This window comes from Aquarana catesbeiana, linkage group LG13 (assembly GCF_042186555.1).
Source record: "Aquarana catesbeiana isolate 2022-GZ linkage group LG13, ASM4218655v1, whole genome shotgun sequence".
Classification (NCBI taxonomy): Eukaryota; Metazoa; Chordata; class Amphibia; order Anura; family Ranidae; genus Aquarana; species Aquarana catesbeiana.
Genome location: NC_133336.1, coordinates 224,281,561 through 224,309,157, shown reverse-complemented (window position 1 = coordinate 224,309,157; position 27,597 = coordinate 224,281,561). Strand labels below are relative to the sequence as shown.

The 27,597-nt window shown below is 46.0% G+C and overlaps 1 protein-coding gene across 1 annotated transcript; it reads right to left on the bottom strand.

Annotated features, from left to right (window-relative positions):
* Window positions 1-626: 626 nt before the first annotated feature.
* Window positions 627-22,719, bottom strand: ADAMTS4 (ADAM metallopeptidase with thrombospondin type 1 motif 4). The gene is made up of 9 exons (XM_073609269.1): window positions 21,356-22,719; window positions 7,924-8,262; window positions 7,690-7,822; window positions 6,437-6,607; window positions 6,043-6,329; window positions 5,620-5,806; window positions 4,621-4,796; window positions 4,243-4,418; window positions 627-3,383 (listed from the first exon to the last, which is right to left on the bottom strand). Exons 1-9 carry the CDS (start codon window positions 21,983-21,985, stop codon window positions 2,948-2,950), a joined length of 2,535 nt encoding a protein of 844 aa, XP_073465370.1. The 5' UTR covers window positions 21,986-22,719; the 3' UTR covers window positions 627-2,947.
* Between the last annotated feature and the right edge of the window lie 4,878 nt (window positions 22,720-27,597).

Here is a 27,597-nt window from a genome sequence, read left to right as displayed (position 1 = left end):
TCTATCTATCTATCTATCTATCTATCTATCTATCTATCTATCTATCTATCTATCTATCTATCTATCTATCTATCTATCTATTTCAGGTAACTCCAGCACTGAATGTACTGGCAAGAGGTACTGGAGTTGTTGGAGGGTCTGTTGATGCTGGGGGATCTGTTGTCGCCGGGGAGGTATATTATTACTAGTGGGGGATCTATTGTTGCTTGGGGGGTGTCAATTGTTGCCGGGAGGTATCTACTGTTGCTGGTCGCTGGAGGTTCTAATAATGCTGGGAGATATATTGTTGCTGCTGTGGTGGGTCTGTTGTGACTGGTGGGGGATGTATTGCTGGGGGGAATTGTTGCTTGGAGGAATCTACTATTGAGGGAGGGGTTGCTGGCTGCTGGAGGTTCTATTCCTGCTGGCCGCTGGGAGATTTATTGTTGCTGCTGGGGGTCTATTGTTAATGAGGTGGATCTATTGTTGCTAGGGGATCTATTGTTGCTGGCTGCAGGGGATTTATTGTACTGTTTTTCTTGTTATTTTAACACATTGCATACAAATCTTCAACACTTTAAGAATGCAAAGCAGAGGACACAATAAATTCAAGACATTCTTAATTAATATTTATTTTTTTTATTTAATATAAATAGTTTTTAAATAATTCTGTGCATTTCTTAACAATAGAAAAAAAAGAGGACAAAAATAATAATATAAAATCATCATAATTAAACACTGATTTGAGGAATTGCTGGCTGTCCCTTCATTCAGTTGGCCCTGTGTGCAGTCCTGAGAGTCCTGACTCTCAACCATTGCAGCAAAAAAAAATGAGAGGGCCCTGTACCTGTAACCGTTGGGTCACAGCCGTGGGTGGGTGTCGTTAGATTCTTAGAACGCTTTCGGGAGGCGGGGCATGTCTGATTCTATGTCACGTGACCACGGATAGTCATAAAACGGTATGCTACATTGGTAAATCCTTGTTACGCTGGGTGCTCTATGGCATCTTCTGAAGGTTAGCAGTTACGTGTTATCTAGGGGACCCTTTATATAGAGGACTGGAATATCCCCATCATTTTAGAATAATTTAACACTATCATAAATAGTTGCATAAAATATTAGAAGAGTTCTTTAATACCTTCTCCTTGATATACCTGATATGGTTGAAGGAGATGATGGCAAATATGATTTAACTTCTACAATCTCTGGGATTACACAGGAGAATCCCAGTTATAATCCCCGTTCTACTGCACTTCAGATGCGTGGTTCCCCCTGATAATTACAGGCCTAGTCGAAGGCTGAACATTGAATCCGACAAAAGATTTGGGTTCCTGTGGCCACCTTTAACCCCCCAAATGGTTAAACGTTTGCAGATGTTATGATACGGTGCATAATGGGGTCACTAAACGAAGACATATGTTCACACATCTGCAGTGCAGTAGAGCGCCTATTACTGAGGATCCTTGGGAACCTTTTGTTCACTTTCGAAAACTATATCTAATGTCAGTTAGTTTGTTGCTAAAAGCTTCACGTTGTCTGTTAGTCCCGATTTCTTTGCAGTCTACTAGGGCCTCTTCATCCAAATTTAAGACTTGTAGACACAATAATAAATATATAAATAAAACTCATTAGAGATTTGTACACGCCATCGAGGACTGATCGATGCAGCAACAAACAGCAGTTCCTATGGGCTCTATAAATTAAAAGCCTTGAAGAGCTCTTGAGAACTAAAGATGGACATAAAGGTAATGGAATTTTCGAGTTTCTGTAGCACCAGAGTAAGTTTTGATATGTCCTTACAGTAGGATAAACCAAGGATCTCCATCGGTCCTCCAGCCTCGATGTACAACTTAGTCCATTGCTCCTTAGATCTTCAAAAGGATCACATGTAGATCTGCAAAGAACCACCCAGGCTGGATTACGATGGAGAGTGCCCTGTTTAGCACCAGATCTCACTTTTGAAGACTATAGACATATAAATTAGAATGGATTTTGAACCTCATGCTGTGGCTAACCAGCACCAAGTGTCTGGCCAGAACCGCCAGGTGTTGTTCATGTTGGGCTTTATGGTAGCGAACAAGATCCATACAAATATCCCCCCCCCCATCGATCACTTCTATGCCTACGAAAAGCTATTCCCAGAAAACGAACCCTTCTTCCAGTTCCTCTCAAAAGGGAATTCCAGAATGGGAAGAGCTTATCGCTTTTGTGGACCTTCTCAGGCTGTCCCTAAGGGATGTGTTATCAACAAAGTTATCCTAGCTAATTATTTTATGTTCCTATTAAATAATATGGGTATCCAGACCCTACTTTCAGTCCATAGTGAGGAATCAACTCCTCTTACAAGCTACCGTAGAGTTTGACGCTGAAATTTTTGATTGCCTCAGCAACGGCAAACCCTTTTTTTTTTCTTTTTTTTTTGAACACTGCAGTGACCAGATATAACTCTCAAAGTTCCTGGAAGACTGTCTTTGTGGTCACCAGTTCATCTTTGAAGTTCAAAGTCCATTGGCAATAAGAAAACAGTTGGCCAAACAAGGCCAAAGGGGAAAAGTCCAAAGGGGAGCCGCCTGTGGTGGACCAGCCAACAGCACGGGCTTATTAAAGACTCAACAATGTCTACTTTGAGTCCAGGTGGCCTTCCTTTGTTTCTTTCGAGCTATACAACAGTCTGTTGATGCTTTTTTTGGCAAGACCATCTGTACCACCTATGGTCACCTCTCTTTTGCAATATATTTCTTAATAACTTGGCTGCAAAGCTGGCCGTTAAATGGTTTACAGGATGTCGCCCATTAATTTCAGCTCTGAACGTTTTGTGAAAGGTGGTACTGTCCAGTTCTTTATATGCATAGCTTGAAGATGCTGCCTGCGAAACACTTAAACTTCCTACCTAAAAGAAATTAGGTTGGAATGTGCTAGCTTGTCTCTCTGAATCGAGACATAAATGTCCCAGTACATCTTCTACTGATCATTTGCGGCTGTTTCTGGTCTTCCTCAAAATTTCGAGTATCTGTGCCCTCCGCTTCATCCAGTCTTCTGCCGGTTTCTTGGCTGGTGTGGACCTGGTGGTTGGTTTGGGGACGAAGAAGGTGTATTTGAGACGTGGGGCTCTCTGGTCACTGACAACCAAGGCCTGGATAGTAATGGACTCTTTCAGGGGTCCACGGCCAACAATGGTTTCCATAGCTTTGGTGGCCCCGCTGTACCGTACAGTTAACCCTCCTCCAACGTTAACGTCCACTTCTGATGGCACCAGGATATAGTTTCCATTGAGGGCATAGGTTCCATCTTGTCTTTTTAAGGCCAAGTAGACCCCGTCGCTTGTTGAGGATGACCCGCTGTTCTGACGTATCAAAATATTTGTGGCACCTGCTGGGATGGTGACCACGTCATTGTAGCCATACCTGGAAGCAAAAAAAACAAATATTTGAGGATATTATTACCAGTACAAAATACTAGTAGTAGGTCTAAAAATCCTATTTTACAATTTCTGCTACAAATCTGCTTGTTTTACGCGTTTTAAGTGGCTTTGATTATGTCCTGGAACGTGAACCACAAAGTACTCATATACATGCCAGAGAGTATTCCATTTCACGTGTCAAACAGAAGGCCCGCAGGCTGAATTCATGTGGCCCTCTCACCTCTCCTGCAGCTGCGGCACCCCCCTTATCTCCACCCTCACCTTGTCTCAGCAGTTGGCAGCAGAGAGGAGGACAGAACTCTTCCACCAGATCCTGTGCCTTTCTGTGCAGTCACAGCACCCCCTCCTCTCTGCCTTCCCTGGTCTCAGCATTCAGCAGACTCTGGCAGCTGACTCCAGCCCTTCTCTAGTCCTCCAGACCCTGCACTTTCTGCTTCCCAGCTTCGCCCCCAGCTTCTTCCCTGCATCAGCACAAGGTGGGGGGTGGACTGTGATGTAAGGGGTGGTTGGGGACTCTTGACTTCTGATGGTGGGGGGCTCTTGACATCTAACGTAAGAGGGGGGGGGGGGGTCTAGACATCTGATCTATCAGACACAACCAGCAACCATAATGCGGATGTGGCCCACGATGAAATTGAGTTTGACAACCTTGTTGTATATGGACAGCACCAACCAATTTAGCTGAGTTCCTGACTTTGTACTATGTAAAGACCAGATAAGAGCACAGTAACCAGATACTTGCCTAACCTCCTCCTACCCAATATAAACCTATGGCATTCGCCCAGTTGGCCTGGCATGACAACTTTTAAAATTGGGTGTTTGAAAATCCTGTGGTGTCTCACCGTGGTTTTGTAAAGGATCCATAGGTCTTGGTACAGGCTGAGCCGCTCCCGCCGCACACCATGCACTTATCGAATTTCTTCTTGGATCCGATGACTCGGTCGCAGCCGGCGTGGACGCAACGCCCCTGTACGCATACAGAAGTGGAGTCCGGGGAGCACGGAGTACCATCCGCCACCTAGAACCAGAGAAAAGGGGGGGGGGGGATTTCGTTACCATTACTGGTCTAAATGTGTGGAAGCCGGTAGTAGGCATTCCATTCCGTAAATACAGCCGAAAATACATTTTACCATTTAAATAAGCTGTATAAGCACATCAGAAATATCCACAAATTCATTTGTGTTAGCGAAGGAATAGCAGACGTTGGATATGGGACTCACCCGTGGCTCCAGGACATAGTAGTAACCCAAAGGACGTGATTGGCAGGTGAGTTTGCACTGGTCCTTCTCTGCGATTCCATTGTAGCGGGGAACCCAGTCCATGGGCGATGGGAAACCCTTAAAGAGGTCTGTCCGGTGGTTGTAGACGGCACACTGCTGCTCTCTGTATGTCATTGCTGTAGGGCGAGAAGATTGGACCACTTATTAGTTAACCTTTTTAATGAAGTCCTTTTCATCTGTCAATCATTGGACTTGAGTCCTGTTAAACCAGTGTTCTCCAAACCGTGCATCCCCCCCCCGGGGCCTGATGTGGCCCTTTGATTGCCTTTATCTGGCCATTGGGGAACTTTTCCTCCCACTGAGACAAGACACTATTGCTCTTACTGACGCCAACAATGGGACATAACTCTTTCTACTGACACCAACAATGGGGAGCTATTTCTCTCCATGACACCAACAATGGGGCACAATTCCTCCCACTGGCACCAACAATGGGGTATAATTTCTCCTACTGACACTAACAAGGGGGAGCTATTTCTCCCACTGACACAAACAATGGGGTACTATTCCTCCCCCTAATACCAAAGATGCATTGCTTACTCCCACTGACACCAGGATAATTTCTACTCCCAATGCCCATAGTAAACTGGCCCTTTGTTTAGAAAGTTTGGAGACCCCTGTGTTAGACTTTGACACCGAAAATTATTATTTTTTTTTTTTTACACACTTGCAGGCAGAGAGAAGTCAGTCCCACAGAGGGCAGCACTGAGCTTCTCTAGGACTATACTGCATGCAGCTTGTTCATTGTGAATTTGTTTCTCATTCAATGTACTAAAGCATACATTAAAGTTGACTCGTGATTTTTTTTGGTAATCGTGAACTGCAAGTTTTTGTGAATCATGGAAATCAGCCCTGGGATAGCAAAAAACAATGGCAGTTCTCCTCTACAATAAGACTTGCCATCAACTTTGAAATCGGCTCTGAGTGTGTAAAACTTACCATTGCCGGTTGGGCACTCCTGTGTGTTGCAAGAGCGGTACTGAGTCCTCTTCCCTTCGCAATACTTCCCACCGTTTCTTGGGACTGGCTTGTTGCATTCACGATGGGAGAACTGAACTCCACCACCACACGTCCGTGAGCATCCCCCATATGGACCCCAAGAACCCCAACCTCCATTCGTCGGAGTCTGTAAAAGTAATAAGTAAAACAATTAATTAAAGTTGCAATATTGTAGAATCTTGAAGGGCTTCTAGTTCTAAAGATTGATTGATGGAACTTTTATCTAACTTTTATGTTGTCAACAATGCAACCACATGCATACTGACTCTTGAAAAATAACTTCCTGCTGGCTCATATAGTGATCTAACTGGCCCTTGAACTTAACTACAATTTAATTAGAGGTCTACAATACACCAAACTCACATTGTAGGCCTTCATCTCCACTTTGCTGATACAACGGCCGTTCATACAAGTCTTTCCAACTCCACATTGCGTTCCGTCCGCCCAGGGGAAATGCTTAGTTTGGCACATGAAGTGTCCATCGATCCTTCCTGTACACCATAGAGAGGAGCAGGGGGTGTGTAGGTTTGGGCAGTGTCGAGATTCGGCACCAAAAGTCAGCTGGCACTGGCGGTCAGAATCGTAGTCGTTTCCAGGGAATGGGACTGGCAGACGGAGGGGAGCTGAAGGCTTGTCCAAAAGACAGTGACCTGGAGAAGAAAGATACATTGTCAAACGTGGCTTTAATGGCTGCTTTGAGACTTTAGGATCATAGCTTGATGGCAAAGTGGCAGAGATGGGCTATAAGGTTACCTACCATTGCCGATGTCCAAGAAGTCAGTGATGAATTTGGCACTGCATGGTGACCACAACTCTTCTGGATCTACGTATGACATAACAGGTGCCATCATATGACGGGTATTGCTGGCCGGACGGTTGAGTTCAATGCAAGGTTTGGAGTTGTCGTGGAGCATGTTGAAGACGTGGCCTGTTGGCAGATAAAGAGAAGATTGCAAATGCTATTGGCATTTTATCTATTGGAAGTGGTGCTTATAAGTCTTAGTTTAGCCCAGGAGTGTCAAACTCAATTTCATCATGGGCTGCATGAACAGTATGGGGTAAAGGGCTGGTTGTATCTGGGTGCGCTACATCAAAGCACAGGGTTCAGGAGTGTGTTACGTACAGAATGCAGAGTTCAGGACTACAACGCATGCAGAATGCAGAGTTCAGGAGTGCATTACGCACAGAGTGCAGAATTCAGGAGTGCGCTTTGTACAGAATGCAGAGTTCAGGGTTATGAAATGTTCAAAGTACAGAGTTCAAGAGTGCGCTACCCTGTTTCCCCTAAAATAAGACCTAGCGTGATTGTCGGTGATGGCTGCAATATAAGCCCTATCCTCCAAATAAGCCCTACCCTGTTTCCCCGAAAATAAGCCCTACCCTGAAAATAAGACCTACAAGTACTTTAACTAGGGCTTATTTGGGGGGTAGGGCTTATATTGAAGCCATCACCGACAATCACGCTAGGTCTTATTTTAGGGGAAACAGGGTATGTACAGAGTGCAGAGTTCAGAAGTGTGGTATGTACAGAGTGCAGAGTTCAGGAGTGTGGTATGTACAGAGTGCCGAGTTCAGGAGTGTGCTATGTACAGAGTGCCGAGTTCAGGAGTGTGCTATGTACAGAGTGCAGAGTTCAGGAGTGTGCTATGTACAGAGTGCAGAGTTAAGTGCGTTACGTACAGAGTGCAGAGTTCAGGAGTGTGTTACGTACAGAGTGCAGAGTTCAGGAGTGCGTTACGTACAGGGTGCAGAGTTCAGGAGTGCGTTACGTACAGAGTGCAGAGTTGAAGAGTGCGTTACGTACAGAGTTCAGGAGTGAGCTATGTACAGAGTGCAGGGTTAAGGAGTGCGCTATGTACAGAGTGCAGAGTTCAGGAGTGCACTACACACAGAGTGCAGAGTTCAGGAGTGCGTTACGTACAGAGTGCAGAGTTCAGTAGTGCTTTACGTTCAAAGTGCAGGGTTCAGACATCTCCTATAAACTGTCAGTTGTTAAGTAGTTTTGCTTACCTAGCTCATGAGCAGCAGTAAAAGCAGACTGCAAACCGTCATCCTCGACAATGGAACAACTCCTTGATGGATCACAAACTGTACCAACATCAGCCATGCCAAGTGTGTCACAGGTGGATACTCCACAAAGATTCTGTCAACAAAAAAGCACATAAGTAATAAATATACATTTGTTCCTTAGGAACTAGTATGATCTACTCAAAATTTTGGTAAGATGTACAAAAATCTACACACCTGGCGGGTGAAGAGTATGGCCGTGTCAAAATGTTCTGAATCAGAGTCGTTGGGTTTGTTCAGCCCCTTCTGCCACTCACAGAAGTTTCTCAACATCTCAGCAGCATTGGAGGTCATCTTCAGCCCCCCGTAGGTGTTGGACTTGTCAGCCCGCCCGATCACTACCAGCCGCGTCACCACCACATTCACTGGGTTCTTCAGGCTTGGGTGGCGAAAAAATTTGGCAGCAGCTGCCATGACGGTCAACAAATACCTCTTGAGGCCCGCTCCATGGAAGGTGGCCATTGTCTCATCCGCAACGACCAAAGTCTCCACGTAACGGGGCACTGATGCAAAACGCTGTTGGGGGTAAAAGATGATAATTGTTTAATGACGTAAAACTAACGTATAATATTATTATAGAATGTACAGTGATACCTTTGTATATTTTAAAAAGGTATGCTCAAGTAATAAAATTTAGCTTCTCTAAAAATTTTACGTTGCATGACTGCTTTATCTTGAATAAGCGAGGCTTCTATTTTCCGTGCCTAAAATTATTTCCCTCTTACATTCCCAACTCTTACATCATCTTTCTGCTCATGCTTTGAGAGCCTCACTCTTGCCTTTAGACATGTCTCTGTTGCTTAGCCGGTGTTGAATCAAGATTGGGGTTGGAGAAGAATTGAACATCATGTAGAAATCCCCAAAATTTTTGGAAATGTTCTGGTGATTCGGCATAGACTATTCGCTCTTCCTCAAAGTTCTACATTCATTTCATCCCTAGGCAGTTCCTAAAGGTTTTTCCACCTACATGGAAGGCTATATAGTTCATCCCCGGTAATGTAGTACATAGACCTTTAAACATTCAACTTAACCCTTCAACATGGTGGCCATTAGAGGTGTCAGTCATGCTCTAACCATTTTTTCGTATTCTATCAGAACTGTTAATGCTTGGCAAATAGGACATGCAAATGGTTTAAAGGTTGGTTGCAAATTGCCTACAACAACACCTCGCACAGTATGTTTCGGGGGAAGGGGGGTGCTATGACAGATTCTTTGGAAACCCCCTCTCCACACTTCAGGATAAACCTAACAACAATCCAACAGAGGCCCCTTGCAGCGCCGTTCCCTCAGAATGAGGCCCCGTTTTCCCAGATTCCGTTCATAATTCACCTCTGAATATTTTCCAAAGTAGCGAGTCCCGTACTATTAGCCATCCATCAAGCTCATAAATCTAGCCTACATTGGCTTTGTCCTACAGAGCCTCAAGATATATTATATATTTTCATGACACATTCCTATGGTCCCTGGCTTCCCATTATTGTCATCCTTTCTTGGATCAGCATGTCCTGCCTATAGAAAGTGATGACGTCATATGAGGTCAACTTTTATGGCCACAACAAACTTTTGCAGCAAATGTTTTTGCAGAGGACCAAGATAATTCCTTTTCTATCAAAGTTTTTCTTACATGTTATATATTTAAATAAATAAAAATCTCAACGCTTAAAGAGAACCAGTTACTTACAGACTGGTGCAAGAACTGCCCAATTATAATTGTACTAGATGTCTTGTGAACAATGTATATGTGTCCCCTTAGTTAATGAAGATGATTCCGGGGCTGGAAGAACCAAACATTCTTGAGATTTGTTAGCTCCCCTGTCAATGGCCGGACCTCTTGTGGATAACAAAGCTGTCCCCCAGCTCCTGAGTGCGTTTGATAGCATATATTATATACCTGGTTTGTGCTGGGGACCGCACTGGATTGACTAGATCAGCCAGTGGTCCTGGGTGATTGTGGGGACAAGTCCCTTCCAGTAGGTTGTGCCCAATAGTGAATGATGGTGGTGGACCCCCTTGGGGTTTGGGCTGCTGCCTTTCTGATATGGCCTTAGGGTTGTTTCAGTGAGAAGTCTTGGGTAGGATAGAAGGAGCGCCCAGTGTCCCTGCATCCCTGTCCGGCACTCTGCCATTCTGTTTTCCAGGACCTTGTAATCAATATATCATTTCGGGAACGATTCCTATCCCATAGAATGCAGCAGCAGCCTTTAAACAGGGATGGTCCATTCCCCAAAACGCGTTGGATTGATGTACATGATTATACTTTTAATAAAGGTATTAATCCCTTCACTTCCTGCCCCAGAGGCACAGCAGGAAGTAAAAGGAGATCTCTCCAAAGTAAGAGGATATACCTTCATAAAAAGTTGACAGCAGAACAGGTGTATCCACTTGAGATCTCCCTTCGACTCCTGCTCTGGTGACAACTCAAAAATGTTGGATTTCCCATCATTTTCTGTACCAGAGACAATGGTCACCAGGACAAATGGACAAATAGAGAGGGTGAATGCTGAGGGTAATAGCTCAAAAACACCAGCCGGTCAAATACGAGAGAGCCCTGAAGGCCGGGAAGACTCTATTGCCCACATGGAAAGAGTTAAGGCAGACAGAAGGCAGATACTTACGAAGCCAAAAGATGAGGAACACAATGTTGCAATTCCGTAGCGATGACTTATGAGTACGGAGACGTCTTAATCCTAAGACTTGGAAAGAGGGGATGGAGGCCCTGGGTCTGGCGTTTACATTGTCGTATATACAAGGGTTACATCACTGCTGACGATCCGCCGTCATCCATCACCTCTCAAATACCCAAACAATTGCGTGTGGCTCTCCTAAGCTCATCCCAATTTTTTTCTTCCCGTCTATGACAGCTCTCTGGAACGTCATCCGCTTGCTAAGTTTGGTTCTCTGAAGCCTTGCGCAAATTCGGTATTAATGGGCTGTCCTCGGCGTGCATTGCATAAACACTGCGTAATGTGTATTAACGCACATGTGTGCAGGCAGCCGAGAACAGGACGTACTTTGTCAACCGTCCCAGCGCAATCTCCAACAAGAAAAACAATGATCTAGATTGGTGGATCGCTGTCAATCACCTTTAAATTGTATCTAAAAGGGTTCCCTATGTTGCCTTTATATACGATAATGGGGCTATTAGTAGCGTTCCATCGTTGCCACAAAGAGGGGTGGCTCGTCTGAGGATAGAGAACTGGGGGGGGGGGGCATATAAAAGTGATTCAACCATCAGAAATATTCCAGATTGCCCAAAAAGATCCATCTGAGCCCCATATGATCACCTGTAGTCCATCGGTTGGTTCCCAAAGCTACAGGCTTTTGGCAGACACCACCCATGCCCATCTACAGAGACCCGTCCATCTACAGTTTTTTTCCAAAGTGTTTTAATGGTTTCTGGGATCCGATATGTTGATGAAGACAGATGGTAGACCAGGAGCTTGCACTTGAATGAGTCAACTAAACAGCTTGTAGGGAAACAAACCAATAAGGACTGAGCGATGATGACCTCTAACTTAAAGGTCCATAATTTGGGTACCAAGGATACAAAGCATGGACCATCAGTTGGGTACCAAGACTACAAAGCAAGGGTGGACAGCCCCGTCTATTGTTGGTAGGAGACGCTCATCTACAGACGCTCGTCCATCTACAGTTTGCTTCTAAAGCTTTTTGAGGGTTTCTTTAAAAGAAATGCGAAAATTTAGTTAAGGCAGATGGTGGACCAAGAGAATGGGACATCAGTTGGGTACCAAGGCTACAAAGCAAGGGTGGACACCTCCCGTCCAATGAGCTGATAATCATTGGAAATCGATGTAGCAAGCGAGATATGGCCAGCCTTCGTCAAGGATGGGCCAATGATTGTTACAATTTTTTTTTTTTTTTTGGAGTCAAACTAAACCAGGAATGTAGACAAAAACTCAAAATGACCCAATGCGTTTCAGGGGCCTATAGGGAGTTCCTCCCTCAGGGGTTAAACCAGGATTCTAAACCCCTGATGAAGGAGGAACCCCCCTCTATAGGCCCCGAAACGCATTGGGTCATTGTTTCTTAATATTTTTCTTAACTAAATATACTTTGGACTCATACTTTTGGTGTGATGCTCATATTGTCCTTGCACCTTCTATCCTTGTTGCCTCAAAATATGACCCGGCTATGTCTCCTAGGCGAATGGGAATCCCACAGACAGGTAATTCATAGGTGAGACCCCCCCCCCCCCCCGACTGGGAAAAACCCACACATGATTGGCGGAAAGTCTTCGAAAATTGCCAAAATCTTTAGAACATGTTTTGGGCAGCATAGTGGTGTAGTGGTTAGCACTGGGGTAACGGGTGGTCAAATCCCAAAACTAGGACACCATCTTCATGTTCTACAAAGACATGTTGGTAGGTTGTCCTTTCTAAGTTGGGCTCTAGAATGTACGTAAGATTGGGGACCTTAGATTGCAAGCTCTTGAGGTCAGGGACTGAGGTGAATGGAAACTGGTCATTAATTAAGACGAGCTGGTGCGTGTTTTCCGAAGGTGGTCGCATCGGTGGGAAAAGAGTATCAATTATGTCTCCTAATTAGGACCCTTCCGCTCGTATAAAAAAGGAAAAAAAAAAAACCTTGTCCTGGAATATCGCCGCTACCTGGAGCCGCGCTTTGATGATCCGCCGCAAGATAGCCGTCCCGCCTACAACAAAGTGCGCTGCAAGACCCAGAACACAGGTCTCCTTCTTTTTTTTTTTTTAAAAAGCCCCCCCCAGAGTCGCCGGGCAGGAAGATCTTATCGGTCGCGCTACAGTTACAAAGACAAGAGAAGTAACATGGGCTTGACTTCCTCTCCGCCCCGCTCCCATTTCCTGGGGTATCGCTCCCCCCCCCCCGATCGGCCCGCATTGTCGCTCATCACAGGATTTCACGGCTGAATGGCCTGGATGGCGTTCGCCTATTGAGCGCTGCGCGGTAACCTTAGCCCGGCACAGAGGACAAAGAAAACATTCATTCATTGTCTGGGGGTGGGGGTGGGGGGGAGACGGAGCCGGCGGAACATGGAGCCTCTTGTTTGGACCCTTCCAATGCTTGCTGGCAGTCGTCCACGGGAAGGTTGTTTCGTGGTCTTCCTCGACCGTTCTGCCAGTGCTGGGGCACGCTTGCGTTAACCCGCGCCGCGCCAAAGTCGCGAAACCGCCAGAGAACCGATCTCAGCAGTCCTTTTAGAAGACCATTTAATGACTTCACGCTGCTGCTGCGGACCCCCCCCCCCGTTGTCGTTTGCGATTTCCAGTTGCGACTTGCTTGGCGACTTTCATGCGACTCGAGGGGGGTCTGTGGCACTCAAGTCGCATCAAAGTGGTGCAAGAACCTTCTTGTAGCTGCGACTTGAGTTGCATTGATTGGAACGGCCGCAATTGAAATAAATGGGGGGTTTTAGTGGTAATGCGACTTTACGTGCCGCAAGTCGCAGCAGTGTGAACCGGGGCTTAGGCTGCATCAGTGCATTTTGGGAATATCACCGTATACAGCAACAGCAAAGCTCCACCTTTCATCATTGAAAAGCCACCCTGGAGCTCCAGTCCAATGACTTTGCTTAGGCTGAGATGATGTCATCAGTCTGCTGCAGGTAGGAGGAAGCATTTCCTCAGTCTCCCCTCCCCCCCCCCAGTGATCAGACTGTACATTGTAACTTTGTAGGAGGAGGAGTCATTTCTTCAGTCTCCCCTCCTGATATCTGATGACAGGTCCACTTGGATGACAATCGTGTTAGCTGATAGAGATGACCACTAGAGGGCGCCTTTTCTAATCAGTATGTAAAGACTAGAGGACAGTAAAATATAAGAAGATTAAATTTCAACTTTAATGATTAAAAAAAAAAAAAAAAAAAGTACAAGATATAAAAAAGTAAAACGCATTGTATCGCCATCGGAAGCGAGCGCGGCGAACAGGTAAATTGGCAACTGCCGAACTCTCCCACCGCCAGCCTATTGGACGAGAACCAACGAGAGCAGCAAGGTCGGCGTATCGGATTGGCCGCGGTCACCACACCGCCAGCCGCACTGCCATGTCCCGCCGCTCTCATAGAAACCCATTACCTTCCCGATATCACATTTCCACATTCGGAGGGGGGAGCGGAAGACGACTCCTTATAAAATTTTACGGGTTTCCATAAAATGTGAACATCTGCCAATCTGCAGCAAATCCGCGGAAAGTGAAACCGGAACTGTGGCCGAAAAAAACCCGTAAAAAGCAAATTCGATTTTTTTTCCCATGAAAAGCCATTTTATAGACAAAGGCGATGGGGGGGGGGGGGCATGGCGGAGGCCACGTCAGTATGAGAGTGACATGGATAGGTCGGATGATGCCACCCAGGGAAACAAAATAAGCAAAAATAAGAACTGTCCTCCATTACCCCGAACTAGGGGAGCGGGGGGTCCCCAAACTTTCCATACAAAGGACCAATTTACTGTCCTTCAGACTTTAGGGGGGGCAGACTGTGGCCAATGGGAGAAGATGGAATAAATAGTGCCCCATCATTGGTGTCAGTGGGAGGAATGGTGCCCCATCGTTGGTATCAGTGGGAGGAATAGTGCCCCATCATTGGTGTCAGTGGGAGGAATAGTGCCCCATCATTGGTATCAGTGGGATGAAGAGTGCCCCATCATTGGTGTCAGTGGGAGGAATAATGCCCCATCATTGGTGTCAGTGGCAGGAAGAGTGCCCCATAATTGGTGTCAGTGGGAGGAATAGTGCCCCATCATTGGTATCAGTGGGAGGAATAGTGCCCCATAATTGGTGTCAGTGGGAGGAATAGTGCCCCATCATTGGTATCAGTGGGAGGAATAGTGCCCCATCATTGGTATCAGTGGGAGGAATAGTGTCCCATCATTGGTATCAGTGAGAGGAATAGTGCCCCATCATTGGTATCAGTGGGAGGAATAGTGCCCCATTGTGTTCCCATGGCATTGATTTTAAATCGTGTCCTAATGTCATAAGTTCACATGTGCGGCGTTAAAAACAAGTAGTCGATCCGCATTTTTACCGATCTACGTAACGGGGATACTGCGGCCACGATGCTTCGCAGTGCGACAATCTGAGCTTGTTGCGTCAAGCCTGGCAGGTGGCATCCACTGAAGTCAATAGGACCGCGCCCAAAGGGGAAAATGGCGGCACGGAGATTCAACGTAAAGTCCACGACGGAATAGAAAAGATCCCTCTGGGGATCCAATAAGAGACGCGCGGGCTGCGGCGGCGGTGGTATTGCCCCCCGGAACGCACATAATTCGCCTATGTGAATGAGCCCCAAGGCAGCGCACCGGTGCTGCAGAGCGCTTTACGGTGTGTCACGCCAAAACATTGTGCGGCGTGACCGATTGCGAGGACAGCGCATTGGTGGCCGTTACCTGTAATGTCTTAATGCAAAGTGCGTTAACGCGCGTCACAACGCACATGCGTTAAATGACAATGTGCCAGACAGGGATCAACGTTTTTTTCCGAAAGCGAGGTCGGCGTTGGATTATGCGGCCGCGTTACTTAAAAAAAAGGGGGGGTGTAAGCGAGGCTTTCTTCCGATTCCGCTGAGATGGAAAAAGTGCGTGGCGGCGGCCCGCCGGAAAACTGATGACTGGAGGAAAATGGGTTTGTGGTAAAGGCATTAAACCAATACAACCTTGACATTCCTTGGCTGCGGCTCAGAGGAGCTCCGGACAACGTCACTTTTCCATCGTCAGCCCCCACACGCGGCCCAGACGCAAAACCGGTTGGGAGACATCAATGGCCCCGCGAGCCGACTTTAATTCCTTCCGCGCCCGAGTGGGCTGTCTGCGCCGCGCATCCTTCCGGCTCCGGAGATTCCTTTTTTTATTTCTTTTTTTTTTTCTTTTTTTTTTTCTTTTTTTTTTCCTTTTTCTCTCTCGTCTCTTTTTTGCAAAAAGCTTTTCCAGATCCCATTGAAGTTCCGGGACAAAGGCAGCAGCACCCGAGGGAGCCTCAGTGCATCCCTTCCTCTGCAATCTAAGAGGAAACTCCACTGAGCTGTGATTGGCTCAGTGATCTCTGTACAGCGCTGCGGTATATGTCAGAGCTATATAAATGTATAATAATATCAGTGTGTGACTGTGGGGGGAGGGGACATTAGAGTGTAAGCTCCTCTGTACAGAGACTGATGTGACTGTGGGGGGGGGAGGGGAGGGGACATTAGAGTGTAAGCTCTTCTGGTACAGAGACTGATATGACTGTGGGGGGAGGGGACATTAGAGTGTAAGCTCTTCTGTACAGAGACTGATGTGACTGTGGGGGGAGGGGACATTAGAGTGTAAGCTCTTCTGGTACAGAGACTGATGTGACTGTGGGGGGAGGGGACATTAGAGTGTAAGCTCCTCTGTACAGAGACTGATATGACTGTGGGGGGAGGGGACATTAGAGTGTAAGCTCTTCTGTACAGAGACTGATGTGACTGTGGGGGGAGGGGACATTAGAGTGTAAGCTCCTCTGGTACAGAGACTGATGTGACGGTGGGGGGAGGGGACATTAGAGTGTAAGCTCCTCTGTACAGAGACTGATGTGACTGTGGGGGAGGGGACATTAGAGTGTAAGCTCCTCTGTACAGAGACTGATGTGACTGTGGGGGAGGGGACATTAGAGTGTAAGCTCCTCTGGTGCAGAGACTGATGTGACTGTGGGGGAGGGGACATTAGAGTGTAAGCTCCTCTGGTACAGAGACTGATGTGACTGTGGGGGAGGGGACATTAGAGTGTAAGCTCCTCTGTACAGAGACTGATGTGACTGTGGGGGAGGGGACATTAGAGTGTAAGCTCCTCTGTACAGAGACTGATGTTACTGTGGGGGAGGGGACATTAGAGTGTAAGCTTCTCTGTACAGAGACTGATGTGACTGTGGGGGGAGGGGACATTAGAGTGTAAGCTCCTCTGTACAGAGACTGATGTGACTGTGGGGGAGGGGACATTAGAGTGTAAGCTCCTCTGTACAGAGATTGATGTGACTGTGGGGGAGGGGACATTAGAGTGTAAGCTCCTCTGTACAGAGATTGATGTGACTGTGGGGGGAGGGGACATTAGAGTGTAAGCTTCTCTGTACAGAGACTGATGTGACTGTGGGGGGAGGGGACATTAGAGTGTAAGCTCCTCTGTACAGAGACTGATGTGATTGTGGGGGGAGGGGACATTAGAGTGTAAGCTCCTCTGTACAGAGATTGATGTGACTGTCGGGGAGGGGACATTAGAGTGTAAGCTCCTCTGTACAGAGACTGATATGACTGTGGGGGGAGGGGACATTAGAGTGTAAGCTCTTCTGTACAGAGACTGATATGACTGTGGGGGGAGGGGACATTAGAGTGTAAGCTCCTCCGGTACAGAGACTGATGTGACTGTGGGGGGAGGGGACATTAGAGTGTAAGCTCTTCCGGTACAGAGACTGATGTGACTGTGGGGGAGGGGACATTAGAGTGTAAGCTCTTCTGTACAGAGACTGATGTGACTGTGGGGGGGGGGGACATTAGAGTGTAAGCTCTTCTGTACAGAGACTGATGTGACTGTGGGGGAGGGGACATTAGAGTGTAAGCTCTTCTGTACAGAGACTGATGTGACTGTGGGGGAGGGGACATTAGAGTGTAAGCTCTTCTGTACAGCGCTGCGGTATATGTCAGAGCTATATCAGTGTACAATATTATTATGATGACTCCGGTATATAACATTACGCCGCAAGCTCTTTCCAAATCTGCAAATATTCGGAACACAATCGCCTTATCTGTGTTCCCGGTTCCGATCCCCTCCTAATTCGTACATCAAATACACCTGTACCGGCTTAGCGGCGATGTTTGCCGTGGCACGGGGCCGCCAACAGGCTGGCGCGGAAAACGCGGTCGGGATCCAACAAGCCGAACAAAGCGCGACCAAAACATGGCAGCCGTCCACCTTTCCCCGCGCCAAGACTTCGCCGGATACTTTCAGCGCAGGATTGTCGTTTTTGTATATTTTTTTTTTTTCTATTTTTACGAAAGTTCAAAGCGGCCGTCGCGCGTCTGTCTCTTCAAAGTTCCCCCGTCAGGAATGTCGGACAGGTCGGGGCAGGAGAAGACGGCTTTATAAGTTTAATCGCCGGTAAAGAACGTTTACAGAGTTACCTGACATTCACCGAGACGTGGGGAGACATAGCTGAGGATGGTGGAACTTGGCTATGGCATGACCGGACAGGACATCATCACTGCAGCTGCCTTGCTCTGACCCCGCATGAGCTACTGTGTACAGACCCGGGAACTCAGCACAGGGATGGTGGGAACCCCTCATAATGGGCACAGCGGGTGTACAGACCCGGGAACTCAGCACAGGGATGGAGGGAACCCCTCATAATGGGCACAGCGGGTGTACAGACCCGGGAACTCAGCACAGGGATGGTGGGAACCCCTCATAATGGGCACAGCGGGTGTACAGACCCTGGAACTCAGCACAGGGATGGTGGGAACCCCTCATAATGGGCACAGCAGGTGTACAGACCCAGGAACTCAGCACAGGGATGGTGGGAACCTCTCATAATGGGCACAGCGGGTGTACAGACCCGGGAACTCAGCACAGGGATGGTGAGAACTCCTCATAATGGGCACAGCGGGTGTACAGACCCGGGAATTCAGCACAGGGATGGTGAGAACCCCTCATAATGGGCACAGCGGGTGTACAGACCCAGGAACTCAGCACAGGGATGGTGGGAACCTCTCATAATGGGCACAGCGGGTGTACAGACCCGGGAATTCAGCACAGGGATGGTGAGAACTCCTCATAATGGGCACAGCGGGTGTACAGACCTGGGAACTCAGCACAGGGATGGTGGGAACCCCTCATAATGGGCACAGCGGGTGTACAGACCCGGGAACTTAGCACAGGGATGGTGGGAACCCCTCATAATGGGCACAGCGGGTGTACAGACCCTGGAACTCAGCACAGGGATGGTGGGAACCCCTCATAATGGGCACAGCGGGTGTACAGACCCTGGAACTCAGCACAGGGATGGTGGGAACCCCTCATAAACCCCTCATAATTTTGGATGGAGTTTCCTTTTCCAGTAGCTCTGTGCATGATATTGCCTATTTGCTGGGCATTAGTTCTCTTCATGTGCTATAAAAAGTCTCGTCATTCAGAGGGAAGAAATACAGACACCACCATGGAATGAATTAGGTCAGGACCGGGATGGTTGGCCACAAAGGCTACTGCTTTAGGCGCAGGAAAATCTTGGGTCACCAAATTTATCACCTTAGAAGTTGGTGGCATTCATTCAGCCTCCACCGATCCATCTCCGGCTCCTCCCTCTCTGCAGTCTTTGGCAAGAGCGGAGTGGAACATGGTGGTCTTACCAACTGTACTAACAAAGCTTAATGATGTCATGAAGGGGCGTGGCCCTGGCTTAGAAAATTGGCCAACGTCTCCAAAAATTTTTTTTTGGGCGTGCAGCCCATTGGTTTCAACGTCAAAACAAGGTCATTCCTAGAGATGGTGCCACACTGGTTCCCGGCTACAGGGGGGGTGTAGCGTTTGGCAGACACGTGCTGCCGAACGCGCCAGTCTTTACGCTCGGAAGGGTGCAATGGGCGGAGTCATAAAGATGTGACATCACAATTGGATTTCCCACCGGGCCAAAACAGATAATCGTTAACTGTCGGCCCCACTTTTGCCCCAAGGACCAATTTTTGACTGATTAACTAACATGGGCAGCAATGGGACCACCAATGGTCTGTTGGTAGGACCAGCTGCAACCGTGGCAAGGCTCCCCATTCACACTTGTGCGACTTGTCATGCCACGTTGGACCACAAAGTGGCATAGCATGATGTTCCCCGTGTTTCCAATGATAAGCATTCATATATGTGCAACCTGAAGTCGCAGCGTCTTCTACGTAGTTCATGCACTATTTTGGTCCGACTTTAATGCAACTTGAGGGCCATAGACTTCAATGTTGAGCCTCAAAAGTTGCATGAAAGTTGTACCTGAATGTTATACAGTGCAATAGTTGTCCATTACCATTGGTTAAAGCCAGAGTCATATCCAAGTCACACCCATCTAAAGCAGAGTCAAAGTTGCATCAAGGTAGCGTCAAAGTTGCACTCCAAAGTCCCACTGTACAAGTGTGAATGGAGCCATGTCTTGGTATTTGGGCTCCATTCATACTTGTAGGACTCCAAAGTTGCACAACTTTGTAGTGCAACTTTGATTCAACTTTGATGCTACTTTGGATGGGTGCAAGTTGGATGCAACTTTAGCTTTGACCAATGATAATGGACAACTGTTGCACAACTGTTCCAATCTATAATATTCAGGTATGACTTTCATGCAACTTTTGAGGGTTTTCATTGCAGTCTATGGCACTTAAGTCGCATGAAAGTCGGACCAAAGTAGTGCATGAACTACTTTGAGGATGCTGCGATTTTAAGTTGTGCATATATCAATGGTTATTACTGGAAAACATGGGGAACGACTTGTCGTGCGACTTTGATGTCCAAAGTCGACTGGCAAGTCGCACAAGTGTTAATGGATCCTTGTTAGGGTGGCAGCAGGTCCTACCAAGAGTCATGTGATTGGTGGTCCCATTGCCACCCATATTAGAACTCAGCTGGCAAGAAATTGACCCATTGGGCAAAAGTGGGACCAACAGTTAAAGTTGCATCAAAGTTGCACCAACGTTACACCCCAAAGTCGTGCATCTTTGACCCATTGGGCGAAAGTAGGACCAACAGTTAAAGTTGCATCAAAGTTGCGCCAATGTTACACCCCAAAGTCGTGCAACTTTGACCCATTGGGCAAAAGTGGGACCAACAGTTAAAGTTGCATCAAAGTTGCACCAACGTAACACCCCAAAGTCATGCAACTTTGACCCATTGGGCAAAAGTGGGACCAACAGTTAAAGTTGCATCAAAGTTGCACCAACGTAACACCCCAAAGTCGCGCAACTTTGACCCATTGGGCAAAAGTGGGACCAACATTTAAAGTTGCATCAAAGTTGCACCGTTACACCCCAAAGTCATGCAACTTTGGAGTCCTACAAGGTGAATGGAACCATACCAAAACATTGCTCCATTCACACTTGTATGTGGGACATTGGAGTGCAACTTTGGATGGGTGCAACGTGGAGGCGACTTAAGCTTTGACCAATGATAATGGACAACTGTTGCACAACAGTCGCATGTATAATATCCAGGTGCGACTTTCAAGCCGCTTGCGAGGGTTAATATTGAAGTCTGCCGCCCTCAAGTTGCATGAAAGTCATAACCAACGTAGTGCATTAATTACTTTGAAGTCGCTGCGACTTTAAGTCATACATATATGAATGATTATCACTGAAAAACATGGAGAAGGACCTGTCATGCCACTTTGATGTCCAAGGTCGCATGACAAGTCGCACCAGTGTGAATGGAGCCGCAAGGAAATTTTCGGCCCAAGAATGTTTTTGAAACTTTTTGTGACAATACAATAATGAAATACGAGGGGTCTTCAAAAAGTTTCCGCACTTTTTTAAGCTCTATTATATATATATATATATATGAGAGTGCGGAAACTTTTTGAAGACCCCTCGTAGAACGTGATCAGCTACTTCTAAAGACAGTTCTTAAATACGGAAGTTCAAAGGTCTTACCTTAGATCTTTTGGATGACGCCATCTTGTTTGTGCCGTGTCCATTGCCGACCTTGGCACCTCCCGTCACCTGCATGGAAACCTGTGGCCCCACGTTGCACATAGGCCCGTTGCCCTTCTCCGGGACCTTCCTCCGGACGACGTGTGCCCCCACGCCCTCGGCACTGTTCTGCCCTCCTCCTTCCAACGGTTGGATGTGGTACTCGGAGCCCCTGTACTGGAGCACCCCCAGCAGCGAGGCGCCGTTGTAGTTCACCGCCGCGATAGACTCCGGGTGGGAATTGACGGACCCCGTGAAGTAGCTGCCGGACTCGGCGAGCCCGCTGGCGTCAGACTGCCCGTTCCTGCCCAGGTACTGCACCGTCAGGTCCTCGGAGAGAAAGCTGGGGTCCCTCTCCAGATCCAGGACCAGCTCTTCTCCGAAAGCGCGGAAGCGGAACCTCAGGTGGCCCTCGGAGGATCCCTCGTCCCCGTTCCCAGGCCAGTCCTGGCGGAAGCTGGAGTTCTGCTTTTCCGGAAACACAATCTCCTCCTTGTAGCCGGTCGGGGACCTTTCTCCAAGAGCCAGCACCACGTGGACCCAAGCGGCAGCAAAAACAAGGACGCGCAGGAGGACCTCCCAACAGGTCATCTTCCTTCCTTCGCTTGTCTTCGGAGATGAAGATGTAACTTTTTTTTTTTGCAACTTTTTGAAGTTGTGAATTAAAAAATACTAAGTGTGGAAAAAAATAATAAATGACAAAGTTGCAAGTTGAAAAAAATAATAAAAATTACAAAGTTGCAAATTGTAGCTAAAATTAAGTAAATGTTCTTGAGAACTTTGTGATGTTCCTACAAGAAGAAAAAATTGATGCTTGCAAAAATTTTCTAAGTTTCAAAAGTTCATCTTTCCAGGATGATAAATTGTATTTTCTTCTTTCAGAAATGAAAACTTCTTGAAAATGGTAAAAATAAAAAAAAAATAAAGTTGCTTCTTAGAAAGTAGAAGGAGAAACTTTTGCCTTCAGGTTGAAAATGTTGTAAAGCTGAAGGATCTAAGGGAGGCTGAGATGACAACGTCCCGGTTTTCTCCTCTCGGAACTTCTTGGAAAGTATCTGGAGCCTCTTTTGGCTTTTTCCGCTTTACTCCCTTCCCTGCCTCCTCTTGTTCTGCAATGTTGGAGCCGTGAGCTTGTATATAACAGCTGCCTGGGCTGCTCCCAGATTGGCTGGCTGATTTTTTTTTTTCTTTTTTTTTTTTTTTCCTCTGATGAAGTTCAGACCCAGTTTAAGCAACACAATTATTATTTTTTTTTTTTCAGCCCAGTTCATAATTTATGATTAATATTCTCCTCCTTTCTTAAGAGGTAAAAAAAAATAAAAAAATAAAGTTATAAAAAAAAAAAAATTAGTCAAAAGGAAATGGTTGGGCAGGGGAAGGGTTAAGCCCCGGGATATTTTATGAAGTTCAGAAACAAAGATTGAGGCCAGGAGCCAAATTCTGACACAGCTGTTTCAATCTGGTGGATGTGCGCGGCGCTCGCCAACCGCCCCGCTCTCTCCGCTTTTTGGGTTGATTTTTTTTTTTTGTAGAACCAGTTCTGTGTTATTATACCCTTTGGTGCCTGAAATGTTTGGAATAATGGCTCTGACATATACCGCAGCGCTGTACAGAGAATGCTGAGCCTCCGCGCCATAGGAGCTTACACTCTAATATCCTTCAACAGTCACACACTATTATTATTATTATACATTTATATAGCTCTAACATATACCGCACCTCTGTACAGAGATCACTGAGCCAGTCACATCAGTCTCTGTACCAGAAGAGCTTACACTCTAATGTCCCCTCCCCCCACAGTCACATCAGTCTCTGTACAGAGGAGCTTACACTCTAATGTCCCCTCCCCCCACAGTCACATCAGTCTCTGTACAGAGGAGCTTACACTCTAATGTCCCCTCCCCCCACAGTCACATCAGTCTCTGTACAGAGGAGCTTACACTCTAATGTCCCCTCCCCCACAGTCACATCAGTCTCTGTACAGAAGAGCTTACACTCTAATGTCCCCTCCCCCACAGTCACATCAGTCTCTGTACAGAGGAGCTTACACTCTAATGTCCCCTTCCCCCCAGTCACATCAGTCTCTGTACCAGAGGAGCTTACACTCTAATGTCCCCCCCCCCCCAGTCACATCAGTCTCTGTACAGAGGAGCTTACACTCTAATGTCCCCTCCCCCACAGTCACATCAGTCTCTGTACAGAGGAGCTTACACTCTATTGTCCCCTCCCCCCACAGTCACATCAGTCTCTGTACAGAGGAGCTTACACTCTAATGTCCCCTCCCCCACAGTCACATCAGTCTCTGTACAGAGGAGCTTACACTCTAATGTCCCCTCCCCCCACAGTCACATCAGTCTCTGTACCAGAAGAGCTTACACTCTAATGTCCCTCCCCCACAGTCACATCAGTCTCTGTACAGAGGAGCTTACACTCTAATGCCCCCCCCAATCACATCAGTCACTGTACAGAGGAGCTTACACTCTAATGTCCCCTCCCCCCACAGTCACATCAGTCTCTGTACAGAGGAGCTTACACTCTAATGTCCCCTCCCCCCACAGTCACACACTATTATTATTATTATACATTTATATAGCTCTGACATATACCGCAGCGCTGTACAGAGATCACTGAGCCAATCACATGAGTCTCTGTACCAGAGGAGCTTACACTCTAATGTCTAATGATAGTGTAACTGTTGAATTGGGCATGAAGGATCCCGCATGGTACGAATACTTCATTGAAGTACAATACGGACTAGCCGTTAAGTGTAAACGTTTAGGTTAAGGATAGGAATGTAAGGGTTAAGTGTTAGATTTAGGGTTATGGTTACACTGTCTTACATTTAGTGATAGGTGAGGGTAAACGGTTAAGTGTTAGGGTCATAGGTTTCTGAGTAAATTAAGGGGTTGTTTTAGGGCTCAGATGAGGGTTGGGTTAAGTGTTAAGGTTAGGGCATAGGATTTTAAGGGTTAAGTATTAAGCTAAAGGTTATGGTTACGTTAGGTTACTTCATGGATGAGGGTAAGGGTTCAATGTTAGGGTCGTCTTACGTTTCTGAGTTTAGGTTACATTTTGATGCTCAGATGAAGGTTGGGTTAAGGTTTATTATTACATTTAGGGATTGGGTGTTAAGGGTTAAATATTAGGTTAAGGGTTACAGTTCAAGTTTTTTTTACGATTAGTGGTGAAATTGCAGGTGAGGGTTAAGTGTCAGGGTCATCCTAAGTTTCTGAGTCAGTTGAGCGGTCATTTTATAGACTAATGTTTAGTGTTAGGTGAGAGTTGGGTTAAGGTTAAGTGTTAGGGTTAGGCATAGTATTTTAAGGGTTAAGTATTAAGGTAAAGGTTTATGGTTGTGGCATTTTACATTATTAGCAATAAATGAAGGTGGGGGGGGTAAGTGTTAGGGTCATCCTAAGGTTCTTTCTTGGTAAGGGGTCATTTTATGGGTTGGGTTAAAGTTTAGCGCTCAGGTGAGAGTTGGGTCAAAGTTAAGCGATAAGGTTAGGGATAGGATTTAAGGGTTAAATATTGGGTTAAAGGTTAAAGTTTGAGTGTTAAATTTAGTGATAACATTGTGGGTAAGGGTTAAGTGTTAGGGCCAACCTTCGTTTAGGGCCCATTTTCGAGGTTAAGTTACGTTTTAGTGCTGAGGTGAGGGTTGGGTTAAGGTTAGAGATGAAATTTTAAGGGTTAAGTGTTAGATTAAGGGTTAAGGTTATATTGTGTAACCATTATTGATAACATTGCAGATTGGGGTTAGGGTTAAGTGTTAGGGCCATTTTTACTTTAGGGGTCAGTTTTGAAGTTGGGCTAGGTTTTAGTGCTCAGGTTGGGGTTGGGTATGATTCTAAGGGTTAAGTGTTAGGTTAATGTTTACAGTTCAAGTGTTAGATTTAGCTCTAACATTGTAGGTGAGGGTAAGGGTTAAGTGTTAGGCTAATGTAAACAGTGTTACATTTATTGATGACATTGCAGATTGGGGTAAGGGTTAAGTGTTAGGGTCATTTTTTGATTAGGGGTCATTTTAGGTGTTGGGTCAGGTTTTAGTGCTCAGGTAAGGGTTGGGTTGAGGTTAGTGTTAGGTTAAGGGTTCATGTAAAAAGTTAGATTTATTGGCAAACACTACAAGTTGGGGTAAGGGTTAAGTGCTAGGGTCATTTTTAGTTTAGGGGTTATTTTAGGAGATAAGTTTTAAGTTAATGGGATCACATCAAGTGTTAGATTTAGTGATAACATTATAGATGAGGGTAAGGGTTGAGTGTTAGGCTTTGGTAGACAGTATTACATTTATTGATAACATTGCAGGTAAGGATTAAGTGTTGGGGTCATTTTTAGCTTAGGGGTCATTTTAGGGGCTAGGTTATGTGTTAGTGCTCAGGTGAGGGTTGAGTTAAGGTTACAGATAGTATTTTAAGGGTTAAGTGTTAGGTTAAGGGTTAAGGTTCAGGTGTTAGATAAATTGATAACATTACACGTAGAAGTAAGGGTTGGGGTCATTTTTAGTTGGGTGGGGTATTTTAGGAGATAAATATTAGGTTAATGGGTTCAGATTAAGTGTTAGATTTAGTGATAACATTAAGGGTGAGAGTACGGGTTAAGTGTTAGGGTCATTTTTAGTTTAGTGGATGTTTTAGGGGTTGGGTTAAGTTCTAGTGCTCAGATGGGGTTGGGTTAAGGTTAGGGATAGGATTTTAAGGCTTAAGTGTTAGGTTAAGATTCAATGTTCAAGTGTTAGATTTATTGATAAGATTACATGTGGAGTAAGGGTTAAGTGTTAGGGTCATTAAGGTGAGGGTTGGGTTAAGGTTACAAATAGTATTTTAAGGGTTAAGTGTTAGGTTAAGGGTTAAGGCTCAGGTGTTATATATATTGATAACATTACAGGTGGGGTAAGGGTTAAGTGTTGGGGTCATTTTTGGTTTAGGGGTCATTTTAGCGGCTAGGTTAAGTTTTAGTGCTCATTCAGGGGTTGGGTTGAGGTTAGAGATAGGTTTTTAAGAGTTAAGTGTTAAGTTAAGGGTTAAGGTTCAAGTTACAGATGGGGTAAGAGTTAAGTGTTAGGGTAATTTTTTTATTTAGAGGTCATTTTAGAGGTTAGGTTAAGTTTTAGTGCTCATGTGAGTGTTGGGTTACGGTTAGGGATATGGTTTTAAGGGTTAAGGTTCAAGTGTTGGATTTATTGATAACGTTACAGATGGAGGTAAGGGTTAAGTGTTAGGGTAATTTTTGGTTTAGTGGTCATTTTAGGGGCTAGGTTAAGTTTTAGTGCTCAGGCAGGGGTTAGGTTGATGTTAGGGATAGGTTTTTAAGAGTTATGTGTTAGGTTAAAGGTTAAGGTTCAAGTTACAGATGGGTTAAGAGTTAAGTGTTAAGTTAAGGGTAATTTTTCTATTTAGAGGTTATTTTAGAGGTAGGTTAAGTTTTAGTGCTCAGGTGAGGGTTGGGTTAAGGTTAGGATTTTAAGGGTTAATGTTCAAGTGTTAGATTTATTGATAACATTACAGGTGGGGGTAAAGGTTAAGTGTTAGGGTCACTTTTAGTTTGGGGGTCATTTAAGGGGTCAGGTTAAGTTTTAGTTCTCAGGCTAGTGTTGGATTAAGGTTAGGGATGGGATTTTAAGGGTTAAGGTTCAAGTGTTAGATTTATTATTAACATTGCAGGTGGGGTAAGGGTTAAGTGTTAGGGTCATTTTTAGTTTAGGGGTCATTGTAGGGGTCAGGTTAAGTTTTATTACTCGGGTGGGGGTTGGGTTGGGGGTCAGGGAATGCGGTGAACTGCTTCTTGTTCCCGGCACCAAAAGCGGGAAGACGCCGGTCAGGAATCCAATTTGGGAAGTACCATAAATGATGGGGATTAAGTTATCCGTGTAATAAGTTATCGAGCCGGGAACACACACCCCTCCCCCCCCCCCCCATACAGAACATTTGGGCTGCCCCGGCATTCAGGAACAGTTCAGGCTCTTCCTCCAGGTCCCGATGATGAGGTTGCCTCCACCGAGGTCCCATCCCTAGACAGGTCCTCTTCATGGCCGTCTCGGCAGGCAGACGCGGTTTCTGGATTTTGGGGTAAAACAAACTTCCTTTTGCTTGTATAACAAACATTCACATGAAGAACGTTCGACGCAGGAAACGTTCAACAACATCCACCGGCCTCCGAAAATTCATTAATTTACGGATCGGATGGAAACCGCGAGGTTTATA